At 40.7% G+C, this 27,626-nt stretch overlaps 1 protein-coding gene across 4 annotated transcripts in view; it reads left to right on the plus strand.

Annotated features, from left to right (window-relative positions):
* Positions 1-27,626, plus strand: part of FGF12 (fibroblast growth factor 12) — a 605,063-nt gene that overhangs the window by 314,117 nt on the left and 263,320 nt on the right. The window contains exon 1 of one of the 4 annotated variants that reach the window (XM_044943560.2): positions 9,897-10,359. The exons of 2 other annotated variants lie outside the window; for them this stretch is intronic. Coding sequence is in view for 1 of the 2 variants with exons in the window: in XM_006077302.4 (XP_006077364.1) it covers positions 10,930-11,128 (199 nt within the window). In the remaining variant the exon portion in view is untranslated. Of the gene's footprint in view, positions 1-9,896; positions 11,129-27,626 lie in introns of those variants that run through there. One more of the 4 variants, XM_006077302.4, reaches the window with a different exon arrangement.

The following is a 27,626-nucleotide window of genomic DNA, read 5'->3' on the forward strand; positions in this document are numbered from 1 at the left end:
CTTGATTCCAGGTTGTGCTTCATCCAGCCCAGCATTTCTCATGATGTCCTCTGCATATAAGTGGATTTGTCTTAAATGGCCTTTCTAATGTTGAGATATGTTCCCTCTAAACCCACTTTGATGAGAGTTTTTAATCAAATACTTCTAACACATACTTTGAATGTAGAGTTTTAGGTTGAAGTTTTTATGTGATTTGAACTGAAAAAGCCTGAAAGTATATAACCCAATGATTCCTTGACTGAAATAAAAATTTGGGTTAATATAAAGCTATACTGAAGGCCAGTGTGTAACGAAAGAGATTACATCACTTAGATAATTTACAACTAACATCTAGATAACTTGATAGGGTTCATTCTCTGGAGTTTATAGCTGCAGACTACTATATTAGAAGTCTCTAGGAGAGTGTTTTCCTATATAGTTTCTAGCCTCATTCTGTTTGGTAGAGAACATTTCTTCACTTGACAGTCCGAAAAACTTTATGTGCAGATGGATTACTCAAAATGTAGATTAAAAAAGAAAGGTATACCTCTTCCTTGAGTTAAATGCACTTCCCAACCCCACATCTCTTTCTTATGTGATGCCTGAAACTATGACTTTGCAACTCACTTAAGGGAATAACCCTTCTCCTTTCAAGAATTTTGTGGGTTTACACTAGGATTTTGTCATTGTAGCACCATCAGAAAATGTAGCCTGACATCTGTGCTAGGTTCATAAAGAGGATAAGAGTAAACACATTACTAGATTAAGGCCAAATGTTTTCCTTTATATTTATCAGATATTTGTGCTTTTTTTTTTCATAGCCACTACTTACCTGATGCTATCAGAGATTAAAGATGATACCACTATTATTTTTATTAATAAAAATATGCCTAAGGTAAAAGTCAAGACTATTTTCACTCATTCTGAACATGTAATACTTTCAAGTCAAATTAAATCAACATACATTTACAGAGTGTCTACTATTGTCAAAGTAATTTACTAGATCCTCACGGGTACAAAAAAATGTAAATCATGATTCTCCTCAATTCTGTTTCTACTTTTAACATAAAATCAACATTCTTTCCCTAGCTTTTTCCCTCAGAAAATAATAAATGCTTCTGGTTACTTATCTTTTAAAAGCTAGCTATGGCTATTTCCTTGTCTTTTTCCTTTTTAGGAATGAAAGGAAGAACTGTCAAAATGAAGAGAATAGAATGGATATTTTCTCCATTGCTGTATTCTTAGCATATTCAACTAACTGGATATAATTTTCTAGCTTACTTTTTAAGGAAATTTCTTTTCTGTGGCTTCTAGTGATTACAATATGTATATATTGTCTAGAATGGATTGATGACCTCATCAAATCCCTTCTAGCTAATACTGTATATTTAAAAAGTATATCCTATCCAAAACATTACAAAAATATCATTGTTCTTTCTTGCTTCAAATGCTATTTAAATAAATATGCTTATACCATCATCTTATTCTTTTCTGGATATCTGACCACTAAAATGCATGTTTACAACTATATCTATATATCTATTCATCTATGCATCTTGGCTTTGATTGCATAAACAAACAGCCATCTACACCAATATCCTTTTGATTTCATGTTGCATATGGTGAATTAGTGGGCAAAATTAATCACAGGAGAATATAATTTTATGTGAAAATAATTGGTAAGTGAATGACTTAGAAGTTTATTAAGTGCTTTTATTTACTACTGTGGAATTCTCTAACATTTTCTTGTCTCCACAGTATTCCAAAAGGAAGCTTGCCAGATATTTTTATTTTGAGCTATTTTGTTTAGCCTAATAATGTGAATTTAGAGGTTTGTAGATGAATGATGCTACTTTTCATCTATCCATCCATCTATGCATCTACCCATTCATTCATTCATACAGTTCCTTGTTTCAGAAACCAATGCTATCTTTTCAACATATTACTTGAATTAATCTAAGTCATTTTACTGGCAAACAAAGTTAGGCTCAGACAAAGTAACTTTATGCAAGGAAATATTATTGTAAATCACCTATTCTTTCTAATTTACATTTCTTTAAGCATTTTTGATTTATTTACTTTTTGGCCGTGCTGGATCTTCATTGCTGTGTGGACTCTTGTCTAGTTGCGGTGTGTTGGGGCTGCTCTCCAGTGACAGTGTGCGTGCTTCTTATTGTGGTTGCTTCTCTTGTTGTGGAGCTCAGGCTCTAGGGCACAGGGGTTTCAGTAGTTGCTGTACTAAGGCTTAGTTTCATTTCCTGGGCTCTAAGAGCTCAGGCTCAGTAGTTGTGACATACGGGCTTAGCTGCTCTGCGGCATATGGGATACTCCCAGACCAGGGATTGAAACTGTGTCTTCTGCATTGACAGATTCTTTATCACTGAGCCACGAGGGAAGCCCTCTAATTTACATTTTAATTTTGGAGAATTCTAAACAGTTTGGACTACAAATGACCTTACTGGTCACCTTGTCTAAACTTCCATTTGATCCCCTGAAAATTTTCTCTAGCCAGTTTGGATATTTCAGTTATTTCCAATTCAGTCTTATTAAATATCAAATATATATCCAATAAAATCTTATTAAATATCAAATAGGATCAATGGAGTCTTTCACTAATGGTTATTTTCACAGAGCCCAGTGCTACATGCACATGGGACAAAATATGAATTTATGACAATATTAATAATATAATTTGACTGTCAGTCATGTGCTGGATGCTGGAAGAGACTGCTATTTCAACAAGATCTATTCCCTGAAAATTTGGAATCTAAATTTAGAAATGGAGCAACTAGGTCCATGGAGAAAGCAGCTAAGTACGGATGGGTAACAGCATGAATTTTAGGATTATCAAACCATTTTAAGGTCATTTTGATCATATTCTGAGCCTTTAAAATTTGACATTTTATCGATTCTGTGCTCTCTTTTCATTATTGTTATATTCCTTTTCTTCTCTGAATGTGTGTGTGTGTGTGGGTGTGTGTGTGTATGACAGGGGGTGGTGGGATTGAGAGAAAAGAGAGAGAGAAAGATAAGAGCTGAAACTATACACCTAAATATAGGGGGTGGAAGTTGGTCAGTGAAGAAATCTGGATACCATGTGGCCTCTAAGGATATCCAATTTTAATAAATGGATGGGATTTAGACAGATTTTAAAGAGTATTTATAAAGCAAAACGATCAAGTTGGAAATGTGGAGGCTACCCTTGAATTAGCTGAGTTTGTTTCTTTGTATAAGAATAAATATTTCATTTTGACTTAAAAAGATTGGTGGATGGATGGATAAATTCATTAATTAATTCATTAAAGTATTTATTGAGTGTGTGCTATATACTAATATTTTAGGAACTGGAGATAGAAAATAAATAAAAAAGACAAACTTCTTGTCATTATGGGTTTTACATTCTTATGAGGATCTTGAAGCCACATTCCTCATCTAGAAGAAAGGGGTATCACTGAAGCAGCGGTACTGGAAATCAGGAAAGGGCAAAAATGATGGAGAATCAATTGGGGGCAGTTTTTAAAGATCCTCAATCCCGCTAGGAAGGAAAATAACCAAGGGCCAGATATGTGTTTCAAGCCAAACCAATGTACTTTTTTTTTTTTTTAGGAATGAGAAGGGAAGAAGTGTAACTTTATAAATTTATAACTTATAACTTTCTCTAATTTCTGTTTTGATTTAGTTTTTCTGTAGTTTTCTCATGAAGCTCAACTTAAATTACTGAACTAAGGAGGTGAGTTTGGAGGCCACAGTCTCAGAACCAAAGATACCCTCTTATGCCAGGAGTGAGAAGACAACCACCTTAGCTCCCATGCACACAGAGAGGTAAAAGCTGTGGAGGGAGAAGATTTGGGACACTTAAGGCCCGCACTCCTTTCCCACACAGAATGATCTCTTCAAGGTCATTCACAAGGTGTGAAATCCTGCTCAGGGAGAACTGAAGTCAGAGAAGGAAAGGACATATCACATTCTCATCTTTTCTTCTTTGTGCAGGTTCAGTCACTTAGGGCTGTCTGACTCTTTTGTGACCCCATGGACTGAGGCACCCCAGGCTCCTCTGTCCATGGGATTTCCCAGGCAAGAATACTGGAGTGGGTTGCCATTGCCTTTGGGGATCTTACCGACCCAAGGATCGAACTAGGGTCTGCCGCACTGTAAGCAGTCTCCTACGTTGCAGGTGGATTTTTTACCAACTGAGTCACCAGTGCAATTTTTTCTTCATGTGAGCTCAGTTGGGCCATGAGAAACACTGAAGTCAGAAGGCCTAGATTAAACTCATGTATCTTCACCCATCTGTTGTGGGGTCTGGGGAGATGACATCACTTATTAGAGTCTCATTTGTAAATTGGGTTGTTAGTATCTCCTTAATTTTCCTTCCAAGATTGTTGAAAGCCTTAATAAGATAATACATAGGAAGATGATTTCTAAACAGTAAAAAGACTATCAATGCAAATGATGATTATATTCTTATTTTATTAATTGAATTACATGGTTATTTATGGCATCATGCTTCTGTTGACATACAGTGTAACATAGAGGGTAAAAAAGGAGCTCTGGAAATAATTAAATTAGTTAAATTTGAATTCTGCCAGTTCTTAACTGGGTGGCTGACTAAGCAACTTAGTCTCTCTGTGTGTCAGTTTCTTCATTTATAAAATGAGAATAATGACAGAACATACCTTATAGGGAGGATTCAATGTATCAATAATTGCAAGCCACTTAGAACTCTGCGGGGAGTTTAGCCCTGGCTCACCATAGTTATAGCTTATGCTGCTGCTAAGTCACTTCAGTCGTGTCCGACTCTGTGCGACCCCATAGACGGCAGCCCACCAGGCTTCCCCATCCCTGGGATTCTCCAGGCAAGAACACTGGAGTGGGTTGCCATGTCCTTCTCCAATGCATGAAAGTGAAAACTGAAAGTGAAGTTGCTCAGTTGTGTCCAACCCTCAGCGACCCCATGGTCTGCAGCCTTCCACGGGATTTTCCAGGCAAGAGTACTAGAGTGGGGTGCCAGTGCCTTCTCCAAGTTATAGCTTATATTTCTTATTAAAACAGACATTCTTTAAAACATTGATAATTTCTTTACTTGGGAAATAAGGATACTAACTTTAATCTGTGTCATGAAGAAGAATTAAGTCTTTCTTATTTTGAGAGATGACTAAAACCAAACATATCACATGTAGTAATTGTTAAACTGTTGAATAAGGCACCATAAACGAAACCACAGATTATTAGAAAGAAATCATTTGTGCTGCTGTAACCAGCCTATTTTAACTGACAATCTGGCAGCGAAAAGGAAATCGAAGTACAGCCATTGTGTGGGATAGCATTCATGGAGAAAAGGTCTTCTTCTACCTGTCAGGCGTGCAGTGTCAGAGGCTGGTGGGCTCATATTCACCAAGCTTTGAGTCAGGGGCCTGATCTCAGTTCAGGATGATATATGAGCAGAGCTAGACTCCTTTGTGTTTCCAACAGACAAGGACATTGACAATATTCCACTAATAAAAATTTTATTTGCCATTACAATGTCAAAGTTAATCGTTCATTTCAAGTGGATTTCCAGCCTTTGTTAAATACATTATGTCCACAAGTGAATGATGATATGTTTGAATCACAAGGTATGTTTTCGTGTTTTGGCAAGTCTGGATTTTTATAGCAGGGCTTTGCTTTAAATGGATATTTTAATGATGGCATGCTCATTCTAACACTTTGCATTATTATCCCATCCTCTTTGAGCCTGCAGCAGCCAGTTAGATAAGGAACTACTTGTGTCATTATCATTGATATATTTTGCAGATGTGGTTTGGAGATTGAATAGCTTGTGCAGTAGCGTACAGCAAGTAGGTGATTAAGACAGGAGCCAAATAAGATCATGATGGCACGGACTATAAGCTTGTGAGGGCAGGGAGAATAGAGAGATGTATAGAGAGAATAGAGAGTTCCTCTTGGTAACCAAACAGGCCTTGGATGCAATGTATGCCCAGGTCAAGCTTTCAAGTGAATGAATGCAGTGGTCCCACTTGGCCTTTGGGAAAGTCTATTCAACATTCTGTGTTTTTTTTTTCCCTTTAAAATACGGAGATGATTTTAAAATATAGAGATGATTAAGACTATGTTTTATTTGTTTGAAGGTAGGTCAGAAATATAATTATCCTTTCAATGTGTATCTGGCAACTTTCTCCAAGTAATTCAGCTGCTTCCACCTATGATGTTTTCAGAACTGTAAATGGAAATTCTCAAGTTGTTTTAAAAAAGCATAAAAGTCAAAGTATTGTTATCCCTGAGATATTGCCCTTCAAAATGACCTGATTGTTTTAATTAAATCATCAGTGGGTTGATTTAATTTCCTCCTGACCCCCCCCCCCCCACCCCCGGCCCAAATGCAAAGATATCAGAAATGTCTTATTAACCATGAAGGAAAACTTACAAGACTTAGTGGCCCAGGTAGGAAATTAATAAATTTTGGAATATAAAAAAGATTAACTAGGGTATTGCTTCTGATCTTAAGAGCTTTGTACATAGGTCCTATGTAACTTCTCAGATTTTCCTATATTAATTTCTTCTCATTGGAGAAATGAAGAAAATGATGCTGATGATAACTTAAAGTGCTCAACAGCTAAAATGTACCCTGACAATAGCTGCAGTAGTACAAGGGGAAAAGTAAAGTCTTTGTTGTTTAATTGAATCAAAAACACCACATTCTTTTAGTAAAGATCTAAAGACATAGAGTGTCACTTTCAGGAAGCTAGCATTTATTGTTTTCATTTTGTTCTATAAATGCCTAACGATGCTGTCAAGACAGGGAAAAGTTCAAACAGCGAGTGTTATCTGCTTTTTCTTCTCTTCTCTCATCACCCTCTTCTACCGTGTGCTGCTACACTGGTTACCTTCTGCATCGAAACATCTTTGTATGTCATAAACCCACAGAAAAAAAAAATCAAAACACTCAAAGATTAGAGAACACACATTCCCTTTCCAGGCCTTTTTTGGTGGGCATAGGACTGCAGTTCTGGTGAAGTGTATTAATTTTTTGAGAGTCGGAGTTTATTTCTCTCTTCTAGGATTTTGTATTACTGAAGAATGTATCTCTGTATATCTATATATCTCTCAAACTCTGACACCTGAAGAACTTGTTAAAAACTTAAAATTCCTGGGCTCTACTCATAGATATTCACATTCTGAGAAACCATCAGGAATCTACATTTAAAAAAAGCATCTCAGAAAAATATCATGCTTTCTCTTAAAAAAATAAACACTGTCATCATCTCTTTACTCATTTGGCATTTTCCACTTTTCAGAATGCTTGCACATACATATTCAGTTCTGGGAGGTAGATGGGACTGATTGTCCCCATTTTGAGGATAAGAAAAAGACTCAGAGTTTAGCAGTGATTTCTTCAAGGCCTCACTATATACTCCTCTCTTGCCCATTTCTCTGGATTGCTCACCTTAGCTGACCTTCTTTTTGAGTGTTGAACTGCAAGAGGCAAGGAGCCCCCAGAGCCAGCCAGTACTATGTGTGCCTGCCTTCCTCAAGAATGAGACAAGTCTGGTGGCAGCCAAGGAAGGAAAACACATAATTTTATCTGTGAGATGTGAACATTTCCTTAATTGACAGTGTTACCAACTGATTTTCAGTAATTTCCCTTACCACATTCAGATGTACTTTTGAAAATGTATTTGGCTGGCTTCACTTTTGGAGAAGAGGGCTGTGTGTGTGTGTGTGTGTGTGTGTGTGTGTGTATCTCCCCTGTCTGTTATATATTGTCAGAATCCCAAGTTCACTCCCTTTATGCAGGCACCCTGAACTGCTGCAGGGGATGTGTGCTCCCCATTGACAGTTGGGATTCCCCGCTCTCATGGCGCCTTGCCTATTTAATCCTCCTCCAGATGTCTGCCCCGTAAACCCATCTGCCTTTGCTGTACCCAGCGGCAGCATGAAATGTCCTGGCCCCCAGATGCAGTGGGGCTGTTTAACAGTGCTTGTGCTAAACAACCTCATAGGCCTCAGTTCCCATTCTGCTAGGAATCTGGAGGATTCCTGGGCCCTCTACAGGACCCACATCCATTCTCAGTAGTTTCCTTGACATTCATGTCCCTTGCCTACTATTAGGGTATTTCCAGCATACACCTGTTTCTGCTTGGAAATCACCCATTAAATCTTTTGGCACTACCCTGGTGGCTTATGGGAATGTCTGTAAAGGGGAGGGACTAAGGATATTTGAAGACTGGTTGCAGAATGATACTTAGTATCACAACAGCCACTTCCACACCTTAGCATGGCTACTCCTTTATGTTTCCAAAATTTTTCATGCTGCATTTTAGCTTAGGTGACATTTTCTCCTCTGCTGAGTTTTCAGTAGTGTCCAGCGGTCACCACAAGCACTCCTGGAGATCTGATTGCCCTCCAGAGCTGGCTACTGACTGCCCTTGCCCACAGTCACCCTCTCCACCTGCATCCTCCCCTCTGTGCAGAGTGCTCACCTGGTCCCTCATTTTAGGGATTGGGTCTGTTTTGCAGCTTTCCGAAGGATCGAACCCAGATCTGGGTTCCTGGAATGTGGAAACACTTTTTCCTTTTCCAAAATGAGCTGAAGGTGGGCCCAAGGGGCCATCGTTACTTTCTCTAGTGTCCCTACCTTCCTTTCAAAACAGAATTCTTTGTGCTCCAGCTTATTGGAGAGACTGCAGACCGCTTTTTCTCAATTCCCCCAACCCTAACCTCTCTTTGTGCACCGGGGTCTTCTAACCGGTCGGTGGTGTTTTCTCTCCGGGGAGGGATGGGACTGAGCCGATCCGAGCTGCAGTTGTTTCGCTCTGCCTCTGAGAATTTCTCATCCAAACCTCAATCACGTAGGATTGCGTAGAGAGGAGAAAAGGGGAGAGACAGAAGACGGAGAAGGGGGAGAGGGGTGACGGGAGGGAGGGGGAAGAGTCTGGGAGCCGAGGGCGCGAGGGAGGGGAGGAGGCTCCGAGCGCGCTGCGCTTCCCTGCGCTCCGGGAGCTTGGCCCCACCTGGGCGCTCCCGAGCTCGCGGCGGGTGGGCGAGCAGTGCCAAAGGTGCTTTGGCGGCCGCCCACCCTTCGTCCCACCCTCCGTCTCGGTGGCGGTCGTCCCTGCCTGGAGTTTCCTGCGGAGCTAGCGCTCCAGCCGAGCGAACCGGCTAGGCGGCGGCTCGGCGTGCCCCGAGCCTCAGCCCCCGAATGGGACTCCGCCCGGAGCGGCCCCTCTGGGGCCCAGGGAGGCGGCGGCGGGGGCACCCCGCTAGCCCGCGGCTCTGAGCGGCCACCCGCGCAGCGAGTTGGGCGAGTAGACGGCAAACCGCACCTGCTTCCTGGCCCCGGCCCCAGAGTCTGCGTCCGGACCCCAGGGCCCCGGTGGTGCGCTGGGCCGCCTCCCGACGCCCCCAAGTCCGGCGGCCCAGGGGCCCCGCTTTCGCCTCGGGCGCCAGACCATGGTGGGCAGCTCCGAAGCGGAGCCGCAGCCTCCTGGAGCCGAAGTCGCCCGCAGCCAGCCCCCGCCCCACCCGAGCCGCCGCACGGGTGTTCGCAGCGCGCTGGTCACTTCCTTCCTCGGCCGGGATGGGCCGCGCGGGACGGAGTGATCGGCCTGGCGTCCGGCGGATAATCCCCATCTGATCTGCTGCCTGTGAGCTGTCGACTGCCGAGCCGCGCGAGCATGGGGGGCCGGGGCAGCGCGGCGATGACCTGATCCCGAGCCCGCCAGGGCGCCCCCTCCTTCCCTCGCTGTCTCTGAGCCTGTGCGGAGAGCAGCTCGGTGCGGCGGCCCCGGGCGGACCATGGCGGGGAGCTCCAGTTAAAGGCGTGTGGGCGCCGAGCTGGAGAGGACACCTTCGGCATCGCTGCCTTTTGAGGGGGCTTATTTAAACTACTGAGTCATTCCAGATATAGGATTCCCTAAATAATCACCAACTGTGCCCATCTTGTGCCAGAAAAAAAGCGGAAAGAGAAAGAGCGCCCGCTCTTTGGGACCCCGCGTCTCCGCGGCGCTCGCCTCTCGCGGGTTTCTCCCGGAGGGTGCCTGGCCCTGGAGGATCTCCCTCCCTCCCTCCTCCTTTCCTTCCCTCCCCTTCCCTCTTGCCCTCCTCCTCCCTCGCCTCCCGCTCTCTTTGCAGCGCTGCTGGCGGGGAGTCGCGCTCGCCGCAGCTGGAAACATCTGCCCCGCCAGGCGCCCCTACCCCGACTCCAGCTAACCGCTCCCACTTCGCGCCTCTCGGAATTCCAGAACTCGGGCGGCGGGCCCCCGGAGAACCGCAGCCGGGGCGATGCATTCGGTAGACCTCACCCAGCCGGGACGGACCTCCTAATCTCCAGAACTGCGGGCCGCAGGGAGTTAAATTGCTGCCTTCCTCTCCTCTCTTGCGGTTGGTGGCTTGTTTTCTAAAGGAACGTTTTATTCACTTTTTAGCATTTTCTACCGGGGGCACGCTACCCGCCACGGTCCAGACTCTTGCTTTGTAAACGGGTTTTCTATGTATGTGTGTGTAGATATACTTTGGACACCTTGCAACGCTTGCGCCACTCCGACAGGGGCACGGCTTGTTGTTTTGGACATCCTTCTTCCCTTTCCACTTGGTACTCCGAACGCAGTGTGACCAAAGTCCCCACTGCCCCCCTGGACGCGGATCGCCTGGGGGTGCAAGTTTGGGATGCAAGAGTCTAGTTAACTGGAAGGCCTGGGACCGCCCCGCCCCCGCCGCCAGAGGTTGGGGAAGTTTACATCTGGATTTTCACACATTTTGTCGCCACTGCCCAGACTCTTGACTAACCTTGTGGGCGCCGGGTTTTTGGTACTGCAGCCTTCTCAAATATTAGCACTGCCTCCTCGCGCCTGCCCTGTCCCTCCAGGCCGCCGAGGTCCTGCCCTCGCCCCGGCGGAGCGTGATCCCGAGGGCGCAGTGGAGCCCGGGGCCTGGGGCCCGCGCTGAGCAGCTATGGCTGCAGCGATAGCCAGCTCCTTGATCCGGCAGAAGCGACAGGCGAGGGAGTCCAACAGCGACCGGGTGTCGGCCTCCAAGCGCCGTTCCAGCCCCAGCAAAGACGGGCGCTCCCTGTGCGAGAGGCACGTCCTCGGGGTATTCAGCAAAGTGCGCTTCTGCAGCGGCCGCAAGAGGCCAGTGAGGAGGAGACCAGGTCAGTAGAAGCCCTGACGGTGGGCTCCCTAGTGGCTAACACCCCCCTCCCCTTCGGCAAAGCATCTAGGGGCATTCATGGAAGAGAACCAGGATCCTCCTCTTCCATTCTGGCCCCTCGTTCTCCCACAATTTTCAGTTAGATTTCAGTCACCCTCTGTTAGCTAATACCTTCTTGTCTCATATTCAGGAAAACACTTAACACCTCGATGAAACCACGGTTTGATTGGGATGAGAGTTACATGTTTACATGCTCTTTGTCCCATAGATCCTGTAGAGTCCTTGAGGGCAGTGGCCACCTCATTCTCCATCTCTATTTCTCATACATCCCTTCATCTGTCCATCCATCCATCCAGTGTTTAATCTACCTCCTGAGAACCTAAATGTAAATAAACCTTCCTTCCTATATCTCTCATAACACAGTGCAGTCTTAACACATAATAGACAGTAGGCACAGGATGACTTAAATTTATTGTCTTTTTCTAACTCTTTCTTTGGCAACACATGATGTGGAATCTTCCTTAGGTTTCTGATCGATTTCTCACTTCCCCGTTTTCACCCATGCCCTTTCACTTCTTTTCACCTAGACCTCCTTTTCTTATTCTCTTCCAACTGCTTCTCTCCTTGTTCCAAATGGCTCTTCTCATGAACTTTTCTGTCTTGTTACTCCCATCGTTGCACATTCACACTTTTGGGACATTCACGGAACAACATAGTATCTGCAGTTTGGTCTCAGTGAGTGTAAAAGAAACTTTAGACTTATCAGAGATCTTAGCTTGGCCTTTCTGAAGCTGATTCTTTTCTTTGGCTTTAAACTCAAATGGTTAGCCTTTGCTGTATCTCTGTTTACAAAGGGAAATTGGATACCTCAAAATTTCAGAGTGATTATCCCCAATTTAAGCCAGGCTATCTTGAGAGAAAGAAAGCAGAATTTCCAAGGTTTGTGCTTCCCTGGGTGTGGCCCACAGGGTCATTTGCAATCTGCAGATGATTAACCCTTGCTGTGGACAACTGAAAGCAAATACAGTCTAGAAGGAAAGCTTGCTTGGTGACCAGTTGACTAGTTTAGGTTCTCATCTTTGCAATTCTGATTGTGATGTTCTCCTGGGTTTCAGGAATGAAGCATATGGGCTGGGGTCATTGGGTAAAGAAAACACTTGAAAAGTCTGGACAAGTGGGGCTCAGAATTAGTTTAGAAATTTGTGATTAAGACTTGTAAAGAAGCTGTTCCATCTCATTTTTCCGTTGAGTTTTCATGACGTTATTCATTCCATAGTGGGCTCTTTTTCTTATCCCGTGACATTGATGAAAGAGTAAATTTCAGGAGTAAACAAAAATAATTACGATCTTAAGGCAGAAGCTACTAAAATCTGTTATTTTATATCCAGTTAGTATGGCCTGTTTATTGTATAAAGGGAAGATATGTGCAAAATACTAGAGTTATCTCTGCACAGTAAATATATTAGGGGAAAAAGAAATTCTTCATATTGTCATGCAAGGATCATTTGGGGGCCATCTTCTCTCGGGGCTTATGTGGTCTACAAAGAACTTCAAGGCTCTTAATTCCATGTGACTTTGATATTTTAGTCTCTGAACTATGTTCTTGCACTCTAGTTTTTGTGAATAGATTCTAGTCAGCCTTCTTACTAACGAACAAGGGTAATCTAAATGTTAGGTGGATTGTTTTTGTGAATGGGTAATATAAACTCACCTGATATTTGGTGAAGTTGGCTTGGAGACCAGTGATTTGCATGGCTTAATTTTACATAAGGAAACTGCTTCCTGTGGCCTTTTCCTTGGCATCTCATTAGCAAATAGAGACTTTGAGGAAATTGCTGAGTTTATTGTTTTTTCATTGTTCATTTAATCTTTTCCTTTTTTTCATCTACTTAGTGTACATTTTGGCAAAGAGGATCATGACTGGTGATTCTTTTAGCTTAAGTGTCACAGTAATAATCTGACAAAGAGATGACGGGACCTGTTAAGAGATGCTGAGTGCAAGGGCAACATGCATGTATCTGTCCACTGTGGAGCTGAGTTTGTTATGAAGCTTAGCTTACAAGAATGGGAGCATAGGGTGCAACAAAACATTTGGGGAAGATGATAGTATCTGTTACCATTACTAACAAAGCCAAAAAACTAATCTGTTGATTTGCTGTCAGTGATCATGATTCACATAGCTTGAGATGTGCCTATTAATAGAGAGACAGCACCTTCCACATCTCAATTCTCCAGAGAGAATTCTTTAGCTGGATTGGGAGGAAGTTGCTAAACACCAAAAGGAAAAACTATTTGAGCAAATCTATTTTATAAGCTCTTTGATGTTATGTTCACTTAATATTTGATTTATCCTTTAAACTCACTAAATGGCCTTCTCAGCCATTTCCTGTGAAACACAAACTGAGTCACAAATGGTAAAGTGGTGAAATGGAATAACTCATCATGATAATTTCCACTCTGAATTTCTGTCACTGAGACACAAGTTTCATGGGCCAGGCTTGCCAGGGAAGAGAGCCTGAGACAGTGAACTAAATCAGGTGTTGGATGGGAAAGGCCACAGTTGCATTTCTGATTTCAGGGCTAACACACTGAGAGTCTCTTAATCCTTGTATTAGCTCACCAAGTTCCAGTACATATGATGTTGAAACCTCATAAATGCAAAGGGAATACTGAAATTACACGGTAAAGGTCTCAGATTTTAAAATCATGATATTGCATTACGAAAACATGAGAATTGGCAGGGCCATCTCTCCCATCACAGAGTTCCAGGACCATAGGGTGCCTCAGATGCATTGTGAATGCCATCCCTGGAGCACAGTGGTGGCTTACCCTGGGACCATGTAGCAAAATGCTGCCTTAGGTAAGAAACCCTTGAGCCAGAACAAGTTGGTGGTTTATACAAGATTGCACAGCTTAAATTGTGGTAAGATTGGGGCTAGAACTCGATCCAGTTGATTTTTCTTGCCTGTGTATTTTACAATACAACACAAAAAGAGTAGTGCGATGTACTGCGTGTCCTCTGTCAAAGAATGTGAATAATTTTATAGATTATTTATTTTTACCATTAAGGATTGTTTGTATTATTTTGTGATTAGAACAATAATGTGGTCTTATAGAGGAGATAACTGGCAGAAGGAGACATAAGCTAAGTCAAGCAATTGGGGTTCTAAAATGACCATCCTACAGCACTGTGCATATAGAAGTAAATCCCACAGGGAAGACATACAGATAGGGCAGGAATAGTTAGTCCCATAGCACTGTGTGGACTGTAGGCCTTTGGAAGTGAAATATTGGAGACCTTGAACACTGGCACATTGGCTTAGGTCAGTGAACCATAGGAAAGCCTTTAGAACATGAGAAAAGAACGTTCTTACAGTCCTTATTACTTGAGTTATTATTTATATGTGAAATACCTGTATGAGCTGCTCGAATATTTGCTTAAATGTTGATACCACTTAATTTGCCATGTGAACTACATGGCTTACTCAATTCTGGCATTTGTTTTACTCTTGAATAGAAACACCTGAACAAATGATTAACTCTAGAATTATTTATGTTTTTCACTCGAGTTGCTGCATGTAATAGATAGCAATCCCCATCAGGAAGGGATAAGTGTTCATAGAATCTTTAAATGTTGGAGTGGCCAGGAACCTTGGAGGTCATTAGTATCACTCTTTGAGTTTTCAAAGGAAAGTCTGTAAAGCACAGAGTAATTAGATAAGCTTAAATCTGTATTTTAATCAGTGTTTTTATTATATTTATCAGTGTTTTTCTATAATTTAATTCTTTCACTTAAACTGGGGCATTAAAAAAAATCAGTAATCAATAAAATTCCTCACCTGAAAAAATTAGATAGCTTTCATAGCTTAAGTTTTGGATTTTATATTACTTTTGTTTTAAAGAATGATGTAGTATGTTTATAATGACTGGATAAAATAAACAAGTGATTATAATTTTACTAAATTTTGTTGATTTTTTGGTCTTATTTTTCTTAGTTCTTGTTTCTACTTGTTTCTGAGTCCTTGTTTCTGATATAAAAATTATGGTTACTCAAAATATTTTAGTATTTTTCCAACTTGTTTTGGTGGATGTATACTATTTAATAGCATACTCATTCAGTATGTTACTATCAAACATATCCTTTGACACCGACAAAGGAAATATCACAAAATAAAAACTTCAAGAAGAAAACTGACAAAAAAGGGGGAAATCCTTAATCATGTGACTTAAAGAATATAAATTACATTTTTATAAATTGAAATCATTCTGGTCAACGTATAGATCAAGAATACATTCACATGACCAGTGATACTTCACATTTATAGCAAGTAGTTTTATTGTATTTTCTCCTTTAAAAGTATGACTCATGTCTGAACTACAAAATCAGCCTAATTAAATGATATTTGGCTTGATGCTTGTTTGAAAAAAAAACAAGCTTTCCTTTTTAGAAACCCACCCTAGGGTTTAAAATGATGTTTTGTGTATGTGTGTGTTTTAATCTTTTCTCTTACCGCAGTGCATTCTCATCAACATTATGTTTCCATTGTAAGAACATTTAAAAATAGTAGCTACTGTGATCTCTTGATTTCTCTCATCCCACAGAGATCTCATCAAGCCATAACTCAGGATTAAGTCTTTAAAGTTTTAATGAAGTTGATATTGAACAGAGTTAGAAAAACAACTTGCAGGAAATGAGGCAGTCTGTATTTGAGGAAGCAATAGGAATATTTTGGAAGATGTTTAGAAACTAAAGCTTTGTCTCTTACAAGTGTAGTTTAAGGAAAGTACTGGACTTACTAGTAAAAAACGGCATAGCTTTTATTCTTGTTGAGAGCATATTTTTGCATAGATATTACTGTGTTGATTTAGTTTGGGAAATTTGTTAATAGTGATTACTTTTTTCTCATCTCTTTTTTTGAGTACTTTGTCATAATGTGTATTCACTATGACTTCCATCTGAATTATTATAGATTTTGTGAGAACTCTCATAAATAGCCTGACTAGACATAGGAGACCAAGTTAACATATGACATTTTGAATTCTATCTGATGGCCTACTATCAAGCTACATGACTTTACTTGTTATCCAAAGAGAAATGAAGCTCATCTAAAGGACTCTGATTCCAAGGTCACTTTCTAAGCATCCGTGAGAGGGAGGAGCCTTAGAATGCAAAATATCTATAAGTTAACCATATATAATAATACCTTCCTTGATGATATAACTTCAGGATTTACAGAATTTCTTCACAACTTCTGCCCCTTTAATTCTTCATAGCAGTCTACTGGCATGATACCGTCTTTGAAATGAAACTAAGCTTCAAAGTAGTAGACAGACTTGTTCAGGTTCATGGAGTTAGGGAGTGGCTAAACTGCTCCAGGACCACCAGCGCTCACCCTGCACATCCTCTGTCTTTATCTCCCACCACCTTGAGCTAAGGAGGCAGAATCTGAAGAATCCAGTGAGATTCAGAGCTGGGACACTCCAGTTGGGGGGAATCAGATAAAGAGTTCAAGGAAATATGGAGTGTCATTTTGCTTTGCTCTGGGTATATCTAGAGCCCCCGGGAGCATCTCTTGTGAGGAGGAGGAGTAAAGCGGGGATGCTGGTGAAGGTCGCCAGGTACTGAAGAAGCAGTTCTGTGGCTATGTTGTCATGTGCAGTTCTCAGGCTCCTGGCTGGGTTGTTCCTCTCCGCTTGTGGGAGCCTTGGAGATGTCAAAGGCTGCCCCCTGGGGCACCTAAGGACTCACTGGGAGACTCAGGTCCAGAGGGGAAGACTCTTCTCTGTAAACATAAACCATTGCTTCAGATGTTTTCAAATGCAAAGAGGTTAATAACAAATCCAGGAGAGCCCTGTAGGATTTAGTGTTTAATTTTTTTTTTTACAGTGAGTGTTGACTGTGTAGCAGAGTGATTAAGTACATGGATGTTGGTGTGGGATGGGAATCCAAATTCTGGAAATACTATCTGTGAGAACATTAGGCAAATTTCTTAACATCTTTGAGCCTCAGTGTGCTGATTTGTAAAATCAAAGTACTATCTCTAGCATTTGGCTAGGAAAGATCTCTCTGAGGAAGAATCATTTAAGCTGAGTTCTGAAGGATGAGGCAGGCAGAGAAGGGTGGAAGATGTTGAAGGCAGAAAACAGCTTGCATGAGACTGAGGTGAGGAGGTATTCGGTGCTTTAGAAGAAGTGTCGCTGGAGTGATGGGAGCAAGTGGTCCAGGCGCCATTGGAAAACTTGGCAGGGTAGCGTTGTGCCGGGCCTTGGAAGCTCGCAGAGAGATTTTAATCTAGAATCCAAAGAGAGTCAGAAGTAGGGGGTGATATAATGTGGCCTGTGTATTTAAATGGACAGTCTGGCTTTGGAGAGAAGAGTGGATTATAGGGGAGCCAGAGGGGAAGTTAAGGAATCATAAGGAGGCCGGGGAAGCAGTTGGGGACAGCAGTTCTCAAAGTGTGGTACACAGGCCCTGGAAGCTCCTTGGGGACCTTTCAGTGGGTTCACAAGGTTAAAACTGGGTTCATAATGATATTTCCTAATACTAATTATTCATCTTTTTTCACTCATTGTCTTAAGTGTCCAGTGTGATTTTCCAGAGGTTATATGATATATCCACTATCATATGAAAAGGCTATTAAAATTTCTTTTCTTTTAAACTACGTATCTGTGTAAGGCCAGGTTTTCTTTATATGCATAAGCCACAACATTTGCAAGAGATTAAATGAGCAAGCAGATTTGAGAATCCGGCTGATTTCTGTTAAGGCAGACCTAACAGAAATTTGAAAGCATATAAACTACTTTTCACTCATTTTTGTTTTGGTAAACAGTTACGTTTCATTAAAACACCTGTTTGTTTAATATATGATGGGCTTGTTTTTAATGAATATTTGAAACATTTTGTCATAATTTCTAAACACAGTAAATATTGAAAGATATAGGCCACATAAACAAAAGCTCTTTAAGATACTCAATAATTTTTAGGAGTGTAAAAGGATCCTGAAACCAGCAAGTTGGAGAACCACCGGTCTAAGGTATAGATAATGTTGACACGAAACATTATGGCAGTGGTCGTGGATACGAAAAGAATAGATGGAGGTAGAATGAGCTGAGCCTGATAATAGATAGATATGAGTCAAAAGCATGTAAGATGTCTGGATGATTGATTTCTGGCTTAACAATTCAGCAGGGAGTGGTGCTAAGATGCAGGAAAATTAGGGGAGAAGCAGGGTTGGTATGTGTCAGATGCATATCCTTCCCAAATTACAAAGCACTGTGGAATGCTAAGGTGGAAAATTTGGTGATGGTATTATTTATTGTTTAGTAGTTTTACAATGTAGTGAAGATCCTGAATAACCCCTCTGTGTAAGGCTATCTACTTTATTCTTGAACTCTTTAGGGAACTTACTTTCCTCCATTGATCTATAGCTACTACCTTGTAAGAGTAATCCTATAAGCAAATACGTTTTAGGCAGAGAAAAACACTGTGTGTGTGTGCTCACTTGTGTCTGACTCTTTGTGACCCAATGAACTGTAGCCCCCCAGGCTCCTCTGTTCATGGAATTTTCCAGGCAAGAAATACTGGAGTGGGTTGCCATTTCCTTCTCCAGGGGATCTTCCTGACCAAGGAAGTGAACCAGAGAAGAATATTAAGAAAAGTCAGAAACCTAAATAGATTTTTTCTTAGTCCTTTAAAATTGAAACCAAGTATTGCATGTTAAAGATACTTGACATAGTTCAGTCCTGAATGTATTCTGAATATGACTTTTATACACGTGGAACCTAGGTGAACTTTATACATGAGCCTGGGCTAGAATCAGTGGTCTTTGCATAATCAAGTGACTGTGACAAGATAAACTTTGTAAAGTTCTTATTTGTCCAACTGTTGTTAGTCATTTGATTAGAGCTTATTGTGGTACTTAGACACCCCCAGGCTCCCTGCTTCTAATCCTACTCTGTTAATGCCTGTCCACTGGAGTGTGTGCACAGTCTTTTCTTAATGACTTTTCAGAGGTCATTAGAGAAAGTCTAAGGTCTAAGACCAAATCTAGTTTCCTGGAAGAGAATGACATGGGACGAACAGAATCTGTAGTCAGATCACAAAACACTAGAGTTTAGAGATTATACAGGCCAGCGATTCTCAGCTCAGCTGAGAATCAAGTCACCTGTGAGCTTTTATAATGTGCTAATGCCACACAACCAGAAAATCTGATTTCTCGTATCTGCTCTGGGGGTCCAGACATTAGTCATCAGTTTTGCTTGTTTGTTTCTAACCTCCTAGAAGATTCTAACGTGCAGCCAAGGCTTAGAACCACCAACCTGTTCAAGTCCCATCACTTCATACCTTATGACCCTGAAACAAAAACTGTTTTATTCATTAGTGTTTTCCTGGTGGCTCACTGGTAAAGAATTTGCCTGCCAATGCAGGAGACACAGGAAAGGCTAGTTTGATCCCTGGATCAGGAAGATCCCTTGGAGGAGGAAAACCCACTCTAGCATTCTCCCCTGGGAAATCCGATAGACAGAGGAGCCTGCCAGGCTACAGTCCATGGGGTCACAAGGGAAAGACTTGACTTAGCGACTACACAACAATAAAGAACCTTTAGAATACATTTATGCTGTTTAGAAACTGCACACAAATTTTAATTACAGTGATGTTGTTGTGTTTAATGGCTTCCAAAACCTGAGCCACGTTATGTGCATGTGTGCCTCATCTTCCTCCCCAGCGTGTGAGCTCCCGAGGACAGGACCTGGGCCCTGTTCATCACTAAATTCTCAGCACTAGCATCTTGCCTGCGCTACTGCAGTTCTTTGATCGCTGTTAAATAAATGAGGACTCATGAAACCTTACCTTTATGGCAAGCCTCAGAGCAAGAGGGATACTGAAGTTAGTATCTCCAGTTCTCACACAAGGACGCTGAGATATAGCAAGCCTGGGGTTTCTCAAATCCCCAAGACTAGTGAGAAGTAGAGTCTGCGTTTGAAGTCAGGTTTGTTTTTCCTAGTTGACTTTCCTTTCTACTCTGCTAGCATTGGAAATGAGCCTCAGTGTCTTTCTTTGAAAAACGATGGTACTGTATTAAAGGATATTTAAGGGCTTTTTTAGTTTGACAAGTCATTAAATAGCTCCTCTCCTCCCAGGGGGAACACTCATGACCGGGACATGAAATACTCATCTGCTCTCTGCTTCCTACATACATAGGAAATATAAAAAACCATTTTCCTAGTGTGCTGCTTAGAACATTCCTAACTATATCCCATGGTTTAATTACCTAAAATGTGCTATTAAACATCTCTTTACCTAAAATATCAGTCTTAATTTCTTTTGACTCCAGTTAAGACCTTACAAAATTAGGAATTAAATCCAATATACTGCAGTGTTTCAGACATTTTAAAAACCTAAGGTAAAAAGGGGGATTAAAACAAAGTGTGAATGAGATTCAGGAAAGAAAATCTGTGAGCTTCTATAAATTATTATAGAAAGAAAAAAACAAAAATTTCTAGAAGATGTATTTTTTTTTATTGTTACTGGTGACTTGAATGTTTTATTTTAATTTTGGGAATTCAAAAGATGACCCAGATCACCTTTACAGTGCCCCAGAATCAGATAATACTCCTCAATAATTAAGAATGGGGCCAAAATTTAAATAAGTACCTGAAGTAGGGATCTATAATCAAATTGTCTGGGTAGAAGAAATGTCCGATTTTTTAAAAATATATTTATTTTGAAGTTTTTATTTTATTTATTTTCGGCTGCATTGGATCTTTGTTGCTGCCTGTGGGCTTTCTCCAGTGGCAGTGAGTGAGGGCTGGGCTCTAGTTGGGGTGTGTGGGGCTTCTCACTGCCACGGCTTCTCTTGTGGAGCACAGGCTCTAGGGGTGCATGCTCAGTAGTTGTGGTGCATGGGCTTAGTTGCCCTGGGGCATGCGGGATCTTCCCAGACCAGGAATCGAACCTGTGTCCCCAGGTTAATTACTGGACCACCAGGGAAGCGCCAGATTCTGTTTTTAGATGAATGGCTCTAGCTGAGCTGTCCATACGTTATCCATACCATATGTAATTGTATGTTGGGGAGAAGACTTTAAGATAGGAGAGCCACCCAAAATCACCTAAAGAGGATAGAAAAGAAAAGAATGGTCAGTGTTTGTAATTAATTTTAAAAATGATGAAAACAATAATTAAAAAATGATGAAAAGACTGATGTGTCAAACTCCAAGGAAACCCAAGTTTCTCGTGATGGAGAGAGTTGAAGTTGTGCTATTGTCGTGCTTTATTAATTCAAGGAGGACTGCAGTGGATTTTTGCAACCAGAATGTACCCATGAAGTGAAGCATAAGTGGCAAATGAGTTGATGGTTCAGAAGCTCAGAATTCTAGAAAGGAAGTCATGTTGGTAGAAGCCTTGGTTTCCTCTATAGCCTTCTTGTGGGATATTGCTATGAAAGATTGGAAACTTACTTTCTTTTCAGAATGGTGGAGAGGGTTCCTCTTTGCCTCCTTACTGACCCTGTTTTCCCCTGATAGGTACCAGGGCTCTTCTCTGTAACTTCTGCTCAGGAAAGTAGCTGGTAGCATCTTGAAGCTCTGGTATCCTGAGAGGTCTGCATTCTCCTCCCTCTCCACCTACAGGTTGTGAGAAAAGGCACTAAGGGGGAAAAGCACTTTGAATTCATGCGTTTCTGAGTGCTTCCATGTAATTCCTTTTTTGAGATTTTACTGGGCTACATTTCCAGCTTACTACATGGCTTCTTCAGTTTGAATTCCACTCATGGTTCTACTGGGCTTTTCAGATGGCGCTAGTGGTAAAGATCCCACCTGCCCATGCAGGAGATATCGAAGACTTGGGTTTGATCCCTGGGTGGGGAAGATCCCCTGGAGGAGGGAATGGCAACCCAATCCAGTATTCTTGCCTAAAGAATCCCGTGGACAGAGGAGCCTGGTGGGTTTCAAAGAGTCAGACATGACTGAAGTGACTTCACGCGTGCATGGTTCTGCTAATGGGACCACCATCTTGGTTGGGAACCTGAAGATGGGAGATCCTTGGCTCCTGTTACTTTTACCTAAAGCACAGCACAATTCTGCCTGTTCTTTATCATGCTAAGCAAACACATTAAGTCTGAAGCTTTTGTCTCATGCTATTACATGTCTGCACTTGAGGATGGATAACTGTGACATCAGCCTTGGGAGACCCACGTACTGGGGTATATGACTCAAAGTGTTACTGAGTTTGCATTAGAAAACGTCAGCAATCATTACAATCACCCACCTTATGGGGGAGGGACGTGAGCCTCTGTAGAGGTAAATTAGGTCATATAACTACAAAAGGCAGAGCAAGCATAGAAGCTAAAGTCTATAAACATAAGCCTATGTCTTACTGCTACACCATAGCTATAGCAATGGGACATTGCCCACTGCTGGTAGTAAGATTATCCACCTGTTCTTTGTTTTGAGCAATTTAAATGTTGGTAGTTGTTTTTAAATGTCTATAGTCAAGTTATATTAGCAGACACCTATTGAGTGGCTGTGCTTGGGAATGGAATACGGCAATAATGAGGAAGTACCTGTTCTTTGTCTGTAGGGCAGTCCATAATTAAGATTTGTTAACTCTGGCCAGATTTGTATTACTGTGTTCCAAGTTGTAGGTTTGCTGTGTTCTTCTGGACAGTTTCTCCTGTAATGTCTAAATTTCAAGAAAAATAACAATAATTATATAATTTTAAAAAAATTAGGTAAAATCTTTTAAAAATGCACATGTGCTCAAGACCTGGCTCAGAGCATGTTGTTTGATTATATATTTTATCAACATGAATACGCTGCATAATCAAGGTTCTTTCTCTACCTGTCTTCTCACAGTTCTCTAGCCAACTCCAGCCTTGTTGGCATACAGGAACGTTTACAGCATCTGTCCACTTCAGTTCCATAGTTTGTAGTTGTTTTTCCCATGAGGGATGCTGTTAACTTCTACACTAACCTTTCCCTTACTTAGACACAGCCCCTCGTTTCCCAGCACTGCTGCAGTTCTGCCTATTATTCCAGGCCCAGCCCAACTCCCATCTTTTCTGCCAGATCTTCTCAAACCCTTCCAAGTAGAATGCTTCACTGCCTGCCCCAGGCTTCACTTGGTGTATAGTCATCTGCAGTTCAGTTTGTCTTGTCTTTTACTGTGGGAAGTACCTGTCCCTGTGATCGGAGCATGAGTTCCTATAGAAAAAGAATAAGATCATGTCAATGCTATCTCCATAGTAAGTAGTCAGAAATAATTCATCCAAATGAATGAATTCTGTTGGTGATTGGTGGGCTCATGCCACCAGGACTAGTCAGATTTCAAGGGACTTTCTGCACAAACAAGAAAATACTGAGCAGGAAAAGGAATTAGTATTTTTGGCTAATATTAATTTCATTTTGTTTAATATTGCAATACAATAATATCATTAATCTATGGTCAATTGGTGTTTAACTATTAAATAAATACTTAGCACTTACGTTTTCCTTCCTCACCAACCCAACTCCCAGTTGCCACCCTTGTTTCACTCAGTATATACTTTTCCTCTTTCCTTTTTCTCAGCAGAGTAGCTACTTATAAAGGGGGAGTTTCTATGGAAATGGTAAAGGAGAGAGGAGCTTTGTATTAATTTATCCCTTTGCTCCAGAAATGGAGGGGAAGTGGGTGGCATTGCCAATTTGGAAAAAGGCCCATTTCTATTTTGACTGGCTTTGGTTTCTTAACATTGGGTTAATGAGGAATTTGCCATTGATTTCAAATTCAGTTATGCCTGCTCCTTACATTTACAGTTGAGACCAACAAGTCATTTTAGTGTTAAATACTCTGGAGGGAACATAGTCACTCAGGTTTCACTTTTCCTGGTGAAGCTGTAAGTAATGGAGGAATACAGTATTGATTTGGTCTAATGAAAAAGCTTCTTTCTGTCAACTCTTTATTACCATGGCTTTTCTTCTTTCCTCTTCTCTTACCCTTAAAGCTATTGATAGCAGCATTAAGTAAGTCTTCTGTGTATGCTGCAGTCCTCTGTATTTATTCTTTTGTTTGAAACCCTGCCTTTTTCTTAAGAAGATATAAATAAAAGAGGCCTTTGAGTCAGTCTAAGGTAACAGTATCATAAAAATGGCATTGGACTTTTTGACCTTGGGGAAGTTTTTTTCCCTTCTCTTCAGCTTAGTTTCCTCATTTTCAGAATAAAGGGATTGTATCAGATGGTTTCTGAGATCCCTTTCAGCTTTATCATTCTTGATGTATATTTCTGGTATTAAGGCTTACAGGGGACGGGTTGTTGGATTCCAAGATATTTGGATGTCAGATATAAGTAAATAGTTTAATGATATGTTGGACATGAAACTCTAGAAGATTTATTAAGGGAATAGCAAAAAATACATATACTTTTGTTTAATTGCTCTCCTCTGTAGTGTTTATTTGTACTTATATCCACTAGTTTAATTGAACACATATTGACTGTATTTCTAAATTTTCTTTGTATTATTTTAGTTTTTAGCATTTTATTGCACATTCAAAATAGACTATTGCATCGGTTTGGACTTTAGCACTGAAGAGATTTTAATAAGATGGAAGAACTAGGTTTTTTCCTGATGTAGATGACATTTAGTTATTTACTAGCCTCAAAGAGAAGGTAACAATGAAAAAAAAAAAATGGACAGGAAAAGGAACTATGTGACATGGAGTGAAAGTTGAAGACTGATCTTTGAATAAGCTAATGTGAAACATCATATTCCATGACAGTTTTAGATTAAACAATGGAAAAGTGCCATTGGAATGGGAATGGTAGTAGAGAGAAAAGTCATGCCTTAATTATCAAGTTTTTAGATTTCTCAGACTTTAAGACATACCTTTTTGATATGTTTCTACCAAGACTTCATCAATTAAGGAAGAAATCAATGTTTATGGAATATAAAATATGACATACTCTTAGCAGTCATCATTTATATTATGGACAGTTGGTGAAATTTAGTTGTGCTCATTAGTGGTAAAAATGTAAGATTTAGAAGAGTATAATTAAAATATTGCCTAAAATAAGATTTTATCATTTCTGTGAGTTTCATTTATGTCACCCATCTCATCTGTTCTCATAGGTATTGTTGGCATTTGACTTTTTTCTTCTTTAGTTTTTCCAATTCTTTATCTATGCAGTATGGTTACAATATACATAGGGGAAATTCAGTTTTACCTTTTGATCCATTAATCATGTTATTTGACCAAAAATAAGCTTGGCCTGTTCCTTGAATTTGAAGTGTATAACACAAGGTCACTTTTAAGATTTATAGTATATAAAATTGCATGACATATAGTAGATGTGTTGGTAAACCTGATTACCTGCCTCTGGATAAGCTCTTTTTGAGTGTTGCTTGGAGTCAAATATCACTATCCAGGTTTGGTGTGATAAACCCAGAGTAAAATACACTCAGTCTAGATTAGAATTTCTGTGAGGTCTCTAAGAGATCACTTGATCTCTCTGCACAGTAATACTTAGTTAACTGTTCTTGCAACTGCTGTTTTTCAGGTGCTTTGAGAGAAGGGCTTTATAATTTCATAGTAAAGATTTTATTATTTTTTAATGTTAACAAAATTCTTTGGATTTTCATAAGTGGATTTTGTCTGCATTCCGAATTAAGTCTTAAGTTGGTTTAGACCTCATCTGAATTGATTCAGGCACTTTCATGGATAGCTATCCCAGCAAGGAAGCTATATGCTCAAAGGTCTTGTGTCTAGTTTTAAGAATTCTGAGCATATGAGCATTGTTCACAATTTCAATGTTTCAGTCCATACACCAATGCAATGAAGGGATATACATTTCATCAGTCCCAATACAATGCTTCTTTTGTGTCTTATTGCTGGTGCTGCTGCTAAGTCGCTTCAGTCGTGTCTGACTCTGTGTGACCCCATAGACGGCAGCCCACCAGGCTCCCCCGTCCCGGGGATTCTCCAGGCAAGAACACTGGAGTGGGTTGCCATTTCCTTCTCCAATGCATGAAAGTGCAAAGTGAAAGTGAAGCTGCTCAGTCATGTCCGACGCAGCGACCCCAGGACTACAGCCCACCAGGCTCCTCCGTCCATGGGATTTTCCAGGCGAGAGTACTGGAGTAGGGTGCCATCGCCTTCTCCGTTTTGTATCCTTGTGCCCATGCAAGCCCCATTCGTCATTCACACCTATTTCCCAGGTAAATTCCTCCATCTTCTCCTTCTATGCACCCATTTCCACTGTAGATACATTAGTCATAATATGCAGTTTCTTAAAATTGATTTTTATAGTTTTTTTCTTCTGCAGAACTTTGAACCAGTGGACAGTGAGTCCATAAAACCAGGATTATCTTAGTGAGTATTGCTGTTTGGTGAATGATGTCCTTAACAGAGGTATTTCTATTTTGCTGTTGTTGTCTGCTTGCTTGTTTTCTCCTTTCTCTGCTGTATTTTCTTCTTGGATGAACTCATCTTTATTGACTTCACCTGTCTCCTCTATATTTCTGACTCATAGGTTAATACCTGAGCTCCTCATCCAAATTTTCAACTACATGCTATTGACTTTCATGAGGTTCCACTGCTAACACAAATGTAACCTTCTTTACTTTGAATTTGATTATTGTGGTCCTCCAAATCTCAGTCTGCTTTGTATCATGAATTTCCCATCTCAGTGAATGACACTGTTTATGATATCTAGTATGCACTTAGCAAATATTGGTAGTTTCCTGATGTCAACCTTCTTGTCTGCCAAGTTGGAAACCACTCTTATCTTTGACTCATCTCTCTTTACTGTCATATCCAATTACCAACCTCATTGATTTGATCTCTACAAAGCTTTAAAAAAAAAAACTTAATTTATTATCAGGCACTAACTGAGGACTTTCTAGGAAATATTACATAAGGGATAGTAAGATGGATCAGGTACAGTTACTAACATCAGGTAAGCTGATAATCTTTGTTCAATATTATCATTTATCCATCTCTTTGTCACTGCTAGAATTTAGGGGCTTTTTGTTATAACCTGAAGTTCCAATGCATTTTGAAAGCTGGATCTTGTACTTAATACACTTTTAAGAGAATACCTATCTATTAACCTGGATGTTGTAAAGTCTGAGTTTCCCTTTTCTTGCATCCTTAATTAGTCTTTGCATAAGATTTTTAAAAGACATAGTTAATATCATGTTACTTCCCCATAAAAACCTTTTCATAGTTTCCCAATTGTCTATAAAAGCACCTTTAAATGATCTAAGTATTACCATAATTTCTTGAGACCTTATTCATCAGTCTCTTCATCTCCCTCTTAGTACATTTATCCACATCCCTACTTTGAGTGTGACATCTAAGCCAGTCCAAGGAAGACTAGAAAGATTTGAATAGGAGTAAATGTGGGTGATAAGAACAAGGAATAGAAATGAGAAACTGCTTGGCTGCATGTCCCAGCAGTTATTGATACTCAGAAGTACATAGCACTAAAGATGCTTTCCTGTCCTTCCATTTTGATATATTCCAC

The sequence above is a fragment of the Bubalus bubalis genome, chromosome 1, assembly GCF_019923935.1.
Source record: "Bubalus bubalis isolate 160015118507 breed Murrah chromosome 1, NDDB_SH_1, whole genome shotgun sequence".
Classification (NCBI taxonomy): domain Eukaryota; kingdom Metazoa; phylum Chordata; class Mammalia; order Artiodactyla; family Bovidae; genus Bubalus; species Bubalus bubalis.